Genomic DNA, 14,619 nt, shown 5'->3' with positions numbered 1-14,619 from the left:
GTAATCACCTAAGCTTGTAACCGATTTTGCAATCGGCAACCGATTCCATTCGATTTCACCACAATCGGCGATCACTTGCCGATCTTCGATCATGCCCCTTGAAGGAAAAAATCGAAAATAAAAAATCGGCGTAGATCTAGTTACAGTGCGTGATCGTCCAGAACAAAATTCAAGATTGTATTTGAGGTGCTAGCTATTTAGAGGTCGCATTATTCAGGGAGAAAGACGCGGTATTATCTCTGACGATGTTTAAGAGGATAGATATCTTCTCTTCCAACTCATGGTGATAGCAGTTGCCGCCGTGAAATGTTTAAAGGTCGTATTACCGACGGAGCTCACTGCGCTACTCTCTCTTACCCCCTTTATAATGATTGATAGAAATCTCTTCAACCACGTGGTGATAGCGGACCCCGCCGTGAACTTTTAAAGATCGTGCTACGTACTGACGGAGCTCATTGCGTTACTCTCTTACATCGTTTATGATATAAATCTTCTCTTCAACCTTGTTGTGATAGCGGACCCCGCCGCGACTTTTAAAGATCGTGCTACTGGCGGAGCTCATTGCGTTACTCTCTTACATCGTTTATGATGATATAAATTTTATTTTCAACCTCGTGGTGATAGCGGACCCCGCCGTTAACTTTTAAAGGTCGTATTTACGACGGAGCTCACTGCGCTAATCTCTTACATCGTTCATGATGATATACATTTTATTTTCAACCTCGTGGTGATAGCGGACCCCGCCGTGAACTTTGAAAGGTCGTATTTACGACGGAGCTCACTGCGCTACTCTCTTACATCGTTCATCATGATATACATTTTATTTTCGACCTTGTGGTGATAGCGGATGCCGCCCTGAACTTTGAAAGGTCGTATTTATGAAGGAGCTCACTGCGCTACTCTCTTACATCGTTCATGATGATATACATTTTATTTTCAACCTCGTGGTGATAGCGGACCCCGCCGTGAACTTTGAAAGGTCGTATTACAGACGTACTTGCCTGCGCTACTCTCTTACATCGTTCATGATGATATACATTTTATTTTCAACCTCGTGGTGATAGCGGATGCCGCCGTGAATTTTGAAAGGTCGTATTACAGACGGAGTTCACTGCGCTACTCTCTTATATCGTTCATGATGATATACATTTTATTTTCAACCTCGTGGTGAAAGCGGACCCCGCCGTGAACTTTTAAAGGTCGTATTACAGACGGAGTTCACTTCGCTACTCTCTTACATCGTTCATGATCATATACATTTTATTTTCAACCTCGTGGTGATAGCGGATGCCGCCGTGAACTTTGAAAGGTCGTTTTTATGACGGAGCTCACTGCGCTACTCTCTTACATCGTTCATGATGATATACATTTTATTTTCAACCTCGTGGTGATAGCGGACCCCGCCGTGAACTTTGAAAGGTCGTATTTACGACGGAGCTCACTGCGCTACTCTCTTACAGCCTTTATGATGATTACATCTTCTCAACCTCAATTTATTTGTCTTTGCAACTTCGTCGGGAGATGCTTTTATATTTCTTCTTAGATATCAAAAGTTTATTTCTCAAGATAGTAATAAATTGATTTGAAAACGCTAGCTACCCAAAACATTTTAATAACATTTCAAATCATCGTCCGTGCTTGCGTCTTGTACTACATTTTAATTGCACTTGCGACTTTAAGATGATGCGTCGTACGAGATCAAGAGATCATTCCAATAATTCTAAATCGCTAGCACCTAAAAATACTTATAAAAGATGTCCCGCCGATCGTTCATTAACCTGTGATCTATGAGAAATATTTTCATTTTATTTTCCTTTGCGTTTGCTCGGAAGATGCGTCTTTCGTTTATCTTTCTAATAAAAATCACTCGGTTTATTTTAAAGCAATAGCACCTCAAAACCCCTTTAAAACATGTTCCAAACGATCGCGCATGTTGGCGACTTCCATTCCAATGCATTCGTCTATGTGACTTTGTCAGGAAGATGCGCGCGACCGCGAACATAATTTTGATGTATTCCTTTGTTTTTAAACATCGCCGATTCGATTTTCGATTCGATTTCGATTTTAGAAGCTTAACTGCCGATCCGATTTTCGATCTGATTTTTGATCCGATTTACAACATTATAATCACCCCACAAGTCGAGATCTAGAAATCTTTACTCCTGTAAAGTCCATGAAAAATATTGTCATCTTGTTCTTTATTCCAATGTTCAATGCTTCACAAGGTTCCATGAATAGTATTTTCGATGATTTTTCACCAAGTTCAGCACTGGTAAAACAACAAAGATATCCTCCGAGTTTCCATGACAACCTGCCCTGAACCTGACAATCTCTAACACACATCCAAATCTATGGTATCTTTAAAATTTCCATAGAGTATGTCTTGAGCATTGCAACTACATGTAGTCAATGCCACCTCACTAAACCCAGACACTCTTATTACACCATCCTTGTATTCCTTGATGGCAAGAGACTGCTTTTTGTCCTAAGAGAGTAGATTATTTAGTGCAGTCAAACAGACCTGACCACTAATGTAAGGAGAACAATTACGTACTGTTCACATGGTCCAAAATGCAAATGTATAATCTAACCCTTTTCCGACAACTAAATACATCGTACATGAATTCTTGCATGCAAAATAACAGAAATGAGTATTATTAGAAATTAGCATACTTTTTTTAACACCCCCAAAATGCAGTATATGGTTCTTCCACTTTGGCATATTTATTAAGTTTTGCTAAGTTATTCAATTAGCAATGAATTGTAATTGTTCATTTCCTTAAAATACATGAATCATTAAGAATATTTAAAGCAACACTTCTGTACAATGAAGATATGCCACTAACAAATATGTAAAAAAATCTCAATTATGAATAAAACCATTAAATGTACAGAAACAATGATTATTTTTATTATCATAATGAAGATATATTTGTTTTGGTTTTGGTAAATTCTGCAGCGTACATTGATATTTCTGTCTTCCACTTGTTTTCTTTGCAGAATTACTACTCGAAGTTTGATAATTGAGAGGACTTTATCATCATGTTCGGAAAGCAGACGACGGCTGGGGGATCGACTGGAACCCCCAGTCTCTTTGGCACCACAGCCCCTACAGCAGGAGGGTTTTCCTTTGGTGGGGCACCAGCAGCAGCAGGTAAAAATTGGGTTTTTTCCACATGGTCCATGTACACTATAGGCTCTTGTGCCAAAGGCCCGTATTCTGAAGTCGGGTAACGTAATGTAAACTTACTCTCTTACCTTGTTTTTTCTCCCTCTTTCCTCTTTCTTTCCCTTTCCTATAGTACTATTTTCTTTACCTTTTTGAGTCCTATCCCTTACACTTTTCTCTTTTTATTTTCTTGTCTGTCCCTCTTTCTTTCTTTACATCATTTCTTTAGCTTTCTATCGGTTTTTTGTAGGTTAGGCCTACGTACATGGAAAATTTGAAATGATTACAGTTACTGTCTTGCTAAAATGTATTATACTAATTGTTCTTATGTTGAATCTATTTATATATATAAAAATCATTTTGTATCTCATATAGGATAGTCATATCTTTATGTCAATCATAATTGACATTATTTTTGCTTTTTGTTTTTGCTTCTATGTTTTCCAAATCACCCTCCTCTTCTTCACCACTTTCTTTTTTTCTCTCTACCTCACTCAATTTTCTCTGTCTATTTGGAGGACATACCCCCTCTCTCCCCCTCTTTCTTTCCAGTACTCTCATTTCTCTCTCCCCCTCTCTTCATCTTCTCTCTCCCTCTTCCCCTTGGCTTATTTCTCTCTTTCTCAAACTTCTATTTATGAGTTACATCTTTTAATTGGAGATAAGTTTTGATGTAGAATACTGTAATAACGTTTTTATTCATTTGCTTTGTTATATCTGTATATTGTACTTAATGAATTTTTGTACATTGACCCTTTCAGCTTGTGCTGCTGGTCAATATTTATGTGCATTATATACCAATAAATAAAAAATAAAATAATAAGGGTGTCAAAAACACTAAAAAAATAAGAAGAAAGGGTATCTATTTTGCTAGGAAAGCTACGTATTTAGGCTCAAATTTGCGAGGGTATAAAAAAGACTAAAATGTTTTATAAAGGATATACTTTTTGCCCCAACCCTGTACGTGTTTAGAGTCCGATTTGCGCGAGGTGTGGGAGGCCGAGTGGAGGTGGGGCCGTACTAAACCCAATGATCAATTCAATTCAATTCAATTCTGGTTTTATTGTGAAAATGGTACATGACAAAAGTCTGAAGACTCATATTATCATATTTACAAAGTAAAAATGTACATGTATATTATTAAAAGATTACAATATATCACAATTCTAGTGCTAGACAAATAATCAACAAATAAAGCTAGAAAAATAATTTTGGACGATCTCAAAAAAAGATTAAAATTGATTGAAATTATAACATTGTAAAACTATCATAGTCAAAATTAAATCAGCAAAGTTGCGAGTACTAAAAACATATATAAATTAACATTTACACTTTTAAAATATATTTAAAACAAGAAAAATATGTATAAAAAAATTGTAAATAGCAAGACAAATTGAACAATAAACAAGTCATATAAAAATATAAACCAGATCAATGTTGTGAATAATTGCAATTTCAAATTAGTTTGAGAATACATGTATGACAGTCATAAAACTAAAGAGAAATAAATACGATGTTACAATACATTGCGTAAAGGTAGGTAAAGGTAAAACCGACGTCCGTGACATATAACAATTAAAACATCGCTTGTTTAGGGGTTCAATTCAGGGAATACTAGCGGGCCAAAGGTATCGTTTTGGTTCCAATACTTGATAAGGGTAGGGTTTCACATGCCAATACTTTCTAAGGGGTCCATTTTCAGAATATGGAAAATACTTGTTTAGGGTGCTTTTCGAGACCCCATGGTCGCGCATGGTATACACTCGTCAATGGAAGTGGCCGCCCTGGGGGCTCCGATTGTTTGGCAGACAAAAGATGCCCCTCCACTTTCTTTATCCGAGCCTGATCTTCTGCCGCCTCTGGATTTGGTGGTCATACTAATGATAGCCACATGATTATCAGACCTGCCAACCATTTCGTTTTAGGCATATATTTAATACGTTTTTGCAACCAAAATACGGCAGTACGTTTTTTGTATAAAATTTTTACAAAATCCTAATTTATTGAGAAAAATCATCTCTATATGTCTCTATTTCATAAAACGTACACAAATATGGTTATTAGATCAATGTAATTTCAGGTAACTTGTTTTTTTTTTTCAATCATTTTGTAAAAACCAGGGTGAGATATACACATGTTTCAGTGTGTTTTTTTTTCATCTGCAAGAGCAGTGCGCATTTTAGCTTGCATGCAGCTTGAGCGCCGCAATGAGCGAGTGTGCCAAGCATTTTATTATGAAATACAATGACTTTTTTGGGGGAAAATACATTTTTTTTTAATTACAGAATATAGTTTTTTATTCCCGGAGGTTGGCATGTCTGGATTATGAGTAGTATACAGTGCGTCCCAGAAAAAACGAAACCGAGATTTAGCGATGATTTATCATAACTTAATCACAAATACAATAGACAAATGACCTACCATTGTAAAGCTTAGAATCTCCTCTTTCATCTGATATTACTCAGATTATTTCTCATTCACGCATGAGTGAGCAAAAACAATTTGAATAAAGGATACCAAAAACTCATTTGGCGGGGGTATCTGAATTTCAAAAAGAAAATCACACGCCTAAAAAGTTCAATATCTGCTCTTTTATTTGATACCTCAATTAAAGTAAATGGTTAAGAAATAAGAAAGTTCTGGTTATTTGAAACAAGGCTTGATTTTCAATAATTTCATGAAATGAAGAGGTTTTACAGGCTAGCGCCCAGACTCACTCGACACTCCGTTTTGTTGACGATCAGCCATGCATTAAGTCTTTTGTTACCGTGCGATAGCTTATGTGGGAAACCGGTGAAAACACATTTATTTAATGAAATTATGGAAATACAAGCATTATTTTGAGGGATCATAACTTTTTTATTTCTTGACCATTTTCTGTGATTAAGGTATCAAATAAAAGAGCAGATATTAAACTTTTTAGTCATGTGACTTCCTTTTTGAAATTCAGATACCCCCCGCCAAATGAGTTTTTGGCATCCTTTCTTCGAATCGTTTTTGCTCACTCATGTGTGAATGCGGAATAATCTAAGTGGTATCAGATGAAAGAGGAGATTCTAAGCTTTACGTTGGTAGGTCATTTGTCTATTGTATTTATGATTAAGTTATGATAAATCATCGATGCATCTCGGTTTCGTTTTTTGTGGGACGCACTTTATAGGAATGTTGGAAAGCTTACTGTATGTGATCTTTTGTTCCAGGGCAACATATTTGTTGCTCGAATGATTGGTAGAGAATTTTCATTGATCATGTTTCCATGTGAGAATACAGAAATCTTAAAATGTTGCATTGTGGGTAAAAATGACTTATTCCTTTCCTCTTTTGAAATTAACACTTTTTTTCTCTCTCCTTTTTCTATTAACTTTGTTTTATCATTCTCCTCATATTCTATTTTTTCTTATAAACTCCCTGAACTCCCCTTTTTTCCTCTCTTTCCTTCTTTCTCCTTATTCTTCTTCCCTGCCTTACCTTGATCTTGTTTAACTCTGTCACCCTTTTAACCACCCCCCCCCCCCTGTTCATATTCCTCCTTTTATTCCTTATTAAGTTTTGTCTTTATTTCTACCCTTCCTCCTTCTCTTCCTCTTCTTGATCCTCGTTTTCCTCTTCATTTTCATCACCTCTCAATATTCATCTTCCTTTCTTGTACAGTATATATGTCAGATGTTGTCGTAAATGGCCTATACACACGATTGGAACATGTTCTTAGGTGCCAAGTTAGCTACATAGGGATATATCACATAGCACAAGAAATGGTCACCAGTCATGGTTAAAGTCATTCATAACAGCTTTATCAAACATCCATCTGTAATGTCTTCCATTTATCATTCTCTTGTTTAAAGGGACGGCAGCACCCAGTGGAGGGTTTTCGTTTGGCCAGACACCAGCCAGCAAGCCTGCTGCAGCACCAGGGGGCTTCGGCTTTGGCTCCACCCCCTCCCAGCCAGCCCAGCCACAGGCGACATCCTCCTTCTCCTTCGGAAACAATGCAACAGCAGGTATGGAAGTTGGCCCAATCCCAGACTGGTCATTCCATCGGGTTGGGATCACAAATTAAAGGATGCCCGTGTGATGTGGTTATCAACTATTCTATTTCACAGTCAAGATCAATTCAGGGCCTCTTATGGGTGTAAGAGTAATATAGTTTTTCAAAACTTGCAATTTCTCAATGTTTAACTTTAAATATAAGAATGCTAATCGTGTCTTAATTTTAAAAAAAAATGAGGGAGACACACCTGACATCGAGCAGAAAAATTCATGCTGCGCGATTAGGAGGACTCCTTTTTTCATTTCAAAATGTTGGCAGGACTTACTTCTGCATTCTTTTATCTTGAATCCAAGGCGATGGCCATAGATGTTGTTTGATTGGCCGCAAAGCCTGTGTCCTGTTTCATATTTTGCTCTTTTAATATATAGATATGTGCCCTATATAAAAATGGTATTGCATGCACTGTACTGTATTCATATTAGGATGTATATCTATTTCTGTGCATGGTTTGTTTGCTTTTTGGTTTTTATTTGCTTGTTTTCTTTTTTTTTATTCGCATGTTTTTATTCTTTCCTTAATTTGCTTGCATGTGAAGCCCATGCCACCAAGCCGGCCACATCAGGATTTCAATTCGGTGGGACTACTCCGGCATCCGCACCGCCTCAGCAACCAGCAACTGGATTTTCATTAGGTAGTAGAGCTAACACTGTAGAAAACACAAGAGGGCGACTTTGCCCTCACCACAGTCCAAATGTACAATGAAATTTCCTAAATTGAATACTTAAGATTGCTCATCTTTTGTTGAGTCACCCTAAGATTTGCCACAAAAATAAGGCATTTTCCGGATATGTCAACCAAAGATTTCAGTCACTAATTAAAAATGGACTGCTTTTAGGGGGTCCCTGGCACCCAGCTTTAAGACTTAAGAACATGTGACTCCAACTCTCCATTAGTCTCTATTGGCTTCCAATAAAACCCTGCATTTTGTTTAAAGTCCTTGATTGCTTTTTAGTGCTAAACACTTACTTTATCAGAAATCTCTAGCGATCTACACTGTACAGCAATGCTGCATACATGCTTTAGCAGAGCTGGGGACCATTTCATCAGGATTTATCAACCGACAAGTTATCACATCTGACAACTTTCTTTCATTTTGATCATTACATGTTCCTCTGTTTAAAAAATACCCCACCTGCTTAGGACACAGGAACCCCATTGCCCTATGTGTTATGTCAATGGGAGCTCAAGTGGGGTATTTACCACCTCACTCTCAGTTTTGGGAGAGCTGTCATTTCTCTCGTTTAAAGGAGAATGAAACCCTTGAAACCAGTTGAATCCATATCAAAGAGAAAAATCAAAGAAACATATTGTTGAAAGTTTGAGGAAGATTGAATTAATAATAAGAAAGTTATGAGCATTTGAATATTGAGATCACTAATGCCATGTAGATCCTCCTATTGGCAATGCGACCAAGATCTGTGATGTCACACACGTACAACTCCCTCATTACTTTAGTACTTATTTCACTTATATTCTCACTTTTATGGAGTCTATCACAAGGTGAGGTGTTCTCTTTATGAGAGGACAAGTAAAGAGGTTTCACAACATTATATCATTGATGAATCGTTTGTCATATGATTAGAATGAGCAAAAAGAGATGTTTTGGGGTATATTTTCAGTGTCCAAAAGGGGAGAGTTGTTCATCTGTGACATCATAGATCTTGGTCGCATTGCCAATGGGAGGATCTCCATAGCATTAGTGATCTCGACATTCAAATGCTCATAACTCTTCTATTGCTAGTCCTATTTAACTCAAACTTTTGTTGATCTTATTCTTTGATTTTTCTGCTTTCACAAAAGCTAACTTGCTCCAAGAGTTTCATTCTCCTTTAAAATGAGTAGGGATGGACTGACAGCTGATAATAGCTGATAACACACAGCAACCACCGGCAACAGGCAATGTCCACAGCGGTGGAGTTGGATTGCAGCTGTCCATCTTACATAATAGTATAAACAAACTTTTAAGAGCTTCCCGGCTGACGGAAATCTAGGAATAATCAATTTGTATTCAATTTGATTTAGGACATTGGCATATCCAAAAACGATTTGAAATGTACACGAAGATCAAAATGGAAGTTTGAACGATGCAAAATGACCCACAATTGGCTGAAATAGAATAAGTAAAACAAAAATAGTTCAGGACTCTCTCTCTCCTTGCCTGCGCTGTAAGGCAATGAAGGGGTGCCACAGGCGACATCATCCTTCTCCTTTGGAAACATTGCAACAGCAGGTATGGAAGGTGGCCCAATCCCAGACTGGTCATTCCATCGGGTTGGGATCACAAATTAAAGGATGCCCGTGTGATGTGGTTATCAACTATTCTATTTCTATTTCACAGTCAAGATCAATTCAGGGCCTCTTATGGGTGTAAGAGTAATATAGTTTTCCAAAACGTGCAATTTCTCAATGATTAACTTTAAATATAAGAATGCTAAACATGTCTTGATTTAAAAAAAAAAGTGAGGGAGACACACCTGACATCGAGCAGAAAAATTCATGCTGCGCGATTAGGAGGACTCCTTTTTTCATTTCAAAATGTTGGCAGGACTTACTTCTGCATTCTTTTATTTTGAATCCAAGGCCATGGCCATAGATGCTGTTTGATTGGCCGCAAAGCCTGTCTCATTTGACCTGTTGTGTCCTGTTTTATTGTCTCGCCTGCGTAGCGGAGCGAGACATAGGTATCACTATTTCCGGCGTCGTCTTCAACAATTGTGTTGTACACCCAATAACTTTCTATAGCTTCGAGGTGGGATCACCAAATTCATACCAGAGGTCCATCTCCTGAAGGCAAAGGTCAAGTTCGAATATGAGTCAAATTGGAATAAGGTCAAAGGTCAAAGGTCAATGAACTTTCCATGACTGGCACTGTGCTGTGTTGTACACATAATAACTTTGTAAACCCAATAACTTTCTATAGCTTCGAGGTGGGATCACCAAATTCATAACAGAGGTCCATCTCCTGAAGGCACAGGTCAAGTTCGAATACGAGTCAAATTGGAATAAGGTCAAAGGTCAATGAACTTTCCATGACTGGCACTGTGCTGTGTTGTACACACAATAACTTTCTATAGCTTCGAGGTGAGATCGCCAAATTCATACCAGAGGTCCATCTCTTGAAGGTACAGGTCAAGTTCGAATATGAGTCGAATTTGAATAAGGTCAAAGGTCAATGAACTTTCCATGACTGGCACTGTGCTGTGTTGTACACATAATAACTTTCTATATCTTCGAGGTGGGATCACCAAATTCATACCAGAGGTCCATCTCTTGAAGGTACAGGTCAAGTTCGAATATGAGTCGAATTTGAAAAAGGTCAAAGGTCAATGAACTTTCCATGACTGGCACTGTGCTGTGTTGTACACACAATAACTTTCTATAGCTTCGAGGTGAGATCGCCAAATTCATAACAGAGGTCCATCTCTTGAAGGTGCGGGCCAAGTTCAAATGTGAGCCGAATTTGAATAAGGTCAAAGGTCAATGAACTTTCCATGACTGGCACTGTGCTTTGTTGTACTCATAATAACTTTTTATATCTTCGAGGTAGGATTGCCAAATTCAAACAAGAGGTCGATCTCTTGAAGGTGCAGGTCAAGTTCGAATGTGAGTTGAATTTAATTAAGGTCAAAGGTCAATGAACTTTCCATGACTGGCACTGTGCTTTGTTGTACACATAATAACTTTTTATATCTTCGAGGTAGGATTGCCAAATTCAAACAAGAGGTCCATCTCTTGAAGGTGCAGGTCAAGTTCGAATTATGAGTTTAATTTGATTAAGGTCAAAGGTCAATGAACTTTCCATGACTGGCACTGCTGTGTTGTACACACAATAACTTTCTATAGCTTCGCGATGGGATCGCCAAACTCGTAACAGAGGTCCATCTAAGTCATATAGCATACATGTAGTTTTGACATGCAGTCTCTTCATGACTGCAATATGCAGACGAGACAACGCTTGGCATTTGCCTTGTAATTTGTTCTAGTTATATAGATATGTGCCCTATAGACAAATGGTTTTGCATACACTGTACTGTATTCATGTTAGGATGTATGTTTATGTCTGTGCATGGTTTGTTTGCTTTTTGGTTTTATTTGCTTGTTTTCTTTTTTTATTTGCATGTTTTTTTCTTTCCTTGATTTGCTTGCATTTGAAGCCCCCGCCACCAAGCCGGCCACATCGGGATTTCAATTTGGTGGGACTACTCCGGCACCCGCACCGTCTCAGCAACCAGCAACTGGATTTTCATTAGGTAGTAAAAGAGCTAACACTGTAGAAAACACAAGAGGGCGACTTTGCCCTCACCACAGTCCAAATGTACAATGAAATTTCCTAAATTGAATACTTAGAGTGATCATCTTTTGTTGAGTCACCCTAAGATTTGCCACAAAAATAAGGCATTTTCCGGATACGTCAACCAAAGAGAGGCTTATTCATGAATTTGATATATTCAGTCACTAATTAAAAATGGACTGCTTTTAGGGGGTCCCTGGCACCCAGCTTTAAGACTTAAGAATATGTGACTCCAACTCTCCATTAGTCTCTATTGGCTTCCAATAAACCATGCATTTTGTTTAAAGTCCTTGAGGCTGTTCACACCGCAAGGGGGGACCGTGGGCGGACCGTGGATCGCGCTATCGTAGCGCGATCCACGGTCCGCCCATTGGCATTCGCCGGATTCACACCGCAGTGAGATAGCGCGGTCTATCGTAGCACCCCCTTTTTTGAGAGGTCCTGTACTGTTGCCATGACGCGTGACGTCATGAGGTCAGAGCGGTCAAAGATTTCGCGCGCTATTACGAACCCGTACTAGTTAGTTGAGAGCTCGATATCGCTGTGCCTATTATGCTAGCCGCGTGTAGAACGATGACTTCCGGCGTGCTATCGTAGTCGGGTTCACACCGGCAGAGATAGCGCGATCTAGCGCGCGCTAGACCGCGCTATCTCTCGTGGACCACCCCCAAGAGGTGCTCCAGTGGCACGCCGTTTTGGCTCGCCGTGGCTCGCTGTTGGGCGGACCGAAACGACGTTGTACCTTCCACACCGCAGAGATAGCGCGATCTAGCGCGCGCTAGATCGCGCTATCTCTGCCGGTCTGAACAGGCTCCTAGATTGCTTTTTAGTGCTAAACACTTACTTTATCAGAAGTCTCTAGCGATCTACACTGTACAGCAATGCTGTATACATGCTTTAGCAGAGCTGGGGACCATTTCATCAGGATTTATCAACTGACAAGTTATCACATCTGACAACTTTCCTTCATTTTGATCATTACATGTTCCTCTGTTTAAAAAATACCCCACCAGCTTATGACACAGGAACCCCATTTCCCTATGTGTTATGTCAATGGGAGCTCAAGTGGGGTATTTACCACCTCACTTTCAGTTTTGGGAGAGCTGTCATTTCTCTCGTTTAACTGAGTAGGGGTAGACTGACAGCTGATAATAGCTGATAAGTGATAACACACAGCAACCACGGCAACAGGCAATGTCCACAGCGGTGGAGTTGAATTGCAGCTGTCCATCTTACATAATAGTATAAACAAACTTTTAAGAGCTTCCTGGCTGACAGAAATCTATGAATAATCAATTTGTATTCAATTTGTTTTAGGACATTGGCATATCCAAAAAACAATTTGAAATGTACACGAAGATCAAAATGGAAGTTTGAACGATGCAAAATGACCCACAATTGGCGAATTTAGAATAAGTAAAACAAAAATAGTTCAGGACTCTCTCCCTGCCTGCGCTGTAAGGCAATGAAGGGGTGGATTACATCTGGGCAGTGTGTGTTTGATTACAATTCCTGCAAAGGATTGCTGATATCAGGGGTGGGGGAGGGGTTGGTGAGAATGGTTAGGAACTCGAATTTGGGGTTATATAGTTTAAACAAGAATTTTCCTCATGATGTTCTTTTTCTGTTGTTACTCCCTCCCTCATCTTTCTTTCTTGATAGGGGGCGGGGCCGCTGGAGGATTCAAATTTGCGGAAACCCCCAAACAGCCAACAGCTCCCACAGCACCTACAGCCACAGCTGGGGGAGGTTTCTCCTTCGGTGCCACCCCCTCTGGAACCAGTGCAGCTGCTCCTGTTGCATCAGCTGCCCCTAATGTTGCAAAGCCTGGGTTCTCACTGGGAGGGCTCTTGGCTCCTGGAACAGCCTCTACAGGTATGTAAGTGGTACAAGCCATGTGTAATTCAAGCTATTATTTGTAGCAATATATCGCAGAAAGAGTTGTGATCAAACGCTACTAAATTGCGCAACTTGATTTTCACCCAATGAGGCACCCCTAATTGGGACTTGCGCTTAATATTTTGACCTGCGTTTAAACGCAACTCTTTCTGCAACGGGCCCCTTGTGTAGCTTTTACCAGTCAACATGGTACCATCATCATCGCTGTGTTAATGCTCCCTATTTGTACAATCCGTTCTTCCAGCTGCCACACCTCAACCCAGTCAGACGGCCACTTCCACTCCTGCATCGGGGGGTTTAGCTGGTGGTCTTGGCGGAGGGATCAAACTGGGAGGATTATTTGGAGCCCCAGCATCAACAGCACAAAGCGCAGGTACGTGTAAATCTATTATTTATTTTTAACTTGTGCAAGTATTGGGGTCTGTTTCAAAAAATAATAACAACTGTTGCAACAATTTCAACTTACCATTATGACAGTTACCATAGTTATCAAGGCTACCATGGTACTTGCCATAAGGAAACAGTTGAGCTGCTGTTATGTACCCCCAACAAGCTCCTGTTTTTTGTTTATTTCTTGTTTTTGTTTTTAACTATAAAAACAACTTATACACTAGATATATAAATTGATAGATGATATTTCAATAAATATCAATAAAATGCTTTTAAAAAGTTCAGTATTTTTATGTAGCCCCTCATTTTCATTTTCATATGTTAATTATGATATGTAATTTGTTTATCAATCAAAATGTATATTGAAACAATGATTTTATTTACTTACCAATTTTCCTTTTTTTATTTTCCTTTATTTTTCTAATGACATTTATTCTGTTTTCTATATTCTGTATATGTTTGTTGATATGTTAATTATTTGAAAAGGGAAGTAAATAAATTGAAACTTGAAATGTGAATCTTGCTATTGCCTTTTAAAAATAAAAGAATATTCTTTGATTTTTCTTTTAATTTGTTTTGCAGCATCCGCTGGTCTGAAATTAGGCACGTTGACAACCTCAGCTCCAGCAGGTGGTTTGACATTAGGTACAAGCGCAACCTCCACCCCAGGATTAGGAGGTAAATACAACATTGATGGAAACAATTATCATTAAAATGTTTTTAATCTTTGGACTCATGTACTCAAAAAGCTTCAGGAAATGTCGCAGAAAAGTCTTTTCACGATTTTGTATTGCTTGTTTTTACCATGTATAATGTCATTTA

At 38.8% G+C, this 14,619-nt stretch overlaps 1 protein-coding gene across 2 annotated transcripts in view; it reads left to right on the top strand.

The window, feature by feature from the left end:
• The first annotated feature begins 2,995 nt into the window (after window positions 1-2,995).
• LOC129263189 (nuclear pore glycoprotein p62-like) overlaps window positions 2,996-14,619 on the top strand; it is a 21,625-nt gene continuing 10,001 nt past the window's right edge. The window contains exons 1-7 of one of the 2 annotated variants that reach the window (XM_064101101.1): window positions 2,996-3,154; window positions 7,012-7,167; window positions 7,753-7,848; window positions 11,372-11,467; window positions 13,171-13,383; window positions 13,652-13,780; window positions 14,380-14,475. In XM_064101101.1, the coding sequence (XP_063957171.1) occupies window positions 3,043-3,154; window positions 7,012-7,167; window positions 7,753-7,848; window positions 11,372-11,467; window positions 13,171-13,383; window positions 13,652-13,780; window positions 14,380-14,475 (898 nt within the window). In that variant the 5' untranslated portion in view covers window positions 2,996-3,042. The remainder of the gene's footprint in view (window positions 3,155-7,011; window positions 7,168-7,752; window positions 7,849-11,371; window positions 11,468-13,170; window positions 13,384-13,651; window positions 13,781-14,379; window positions 14,476-14,619) is intronic. The other variant, XM_064101102.1, reaches the window with a different exon arrangement.

This window comes from Lytechinus pictus, chromosome 6, assembly GCF_037042905.1.
Source record: "Lytechinus pictus isolate F3 Inbred chromosome 6, Lp3.0, whole genome shotgun sequence".
In the NCBI taxonomy this organism is placed as follows: domain Eukaryota; kingdom Metazoa; phylum Echinodermata; class Echinoidea; order Temnopleuroida; family Toxopneustidae; genus Lytechinus; species Lytechinus pictus.
This window is presented reverse-complemented; position numbering and strand designations above follow the sequence as displayed.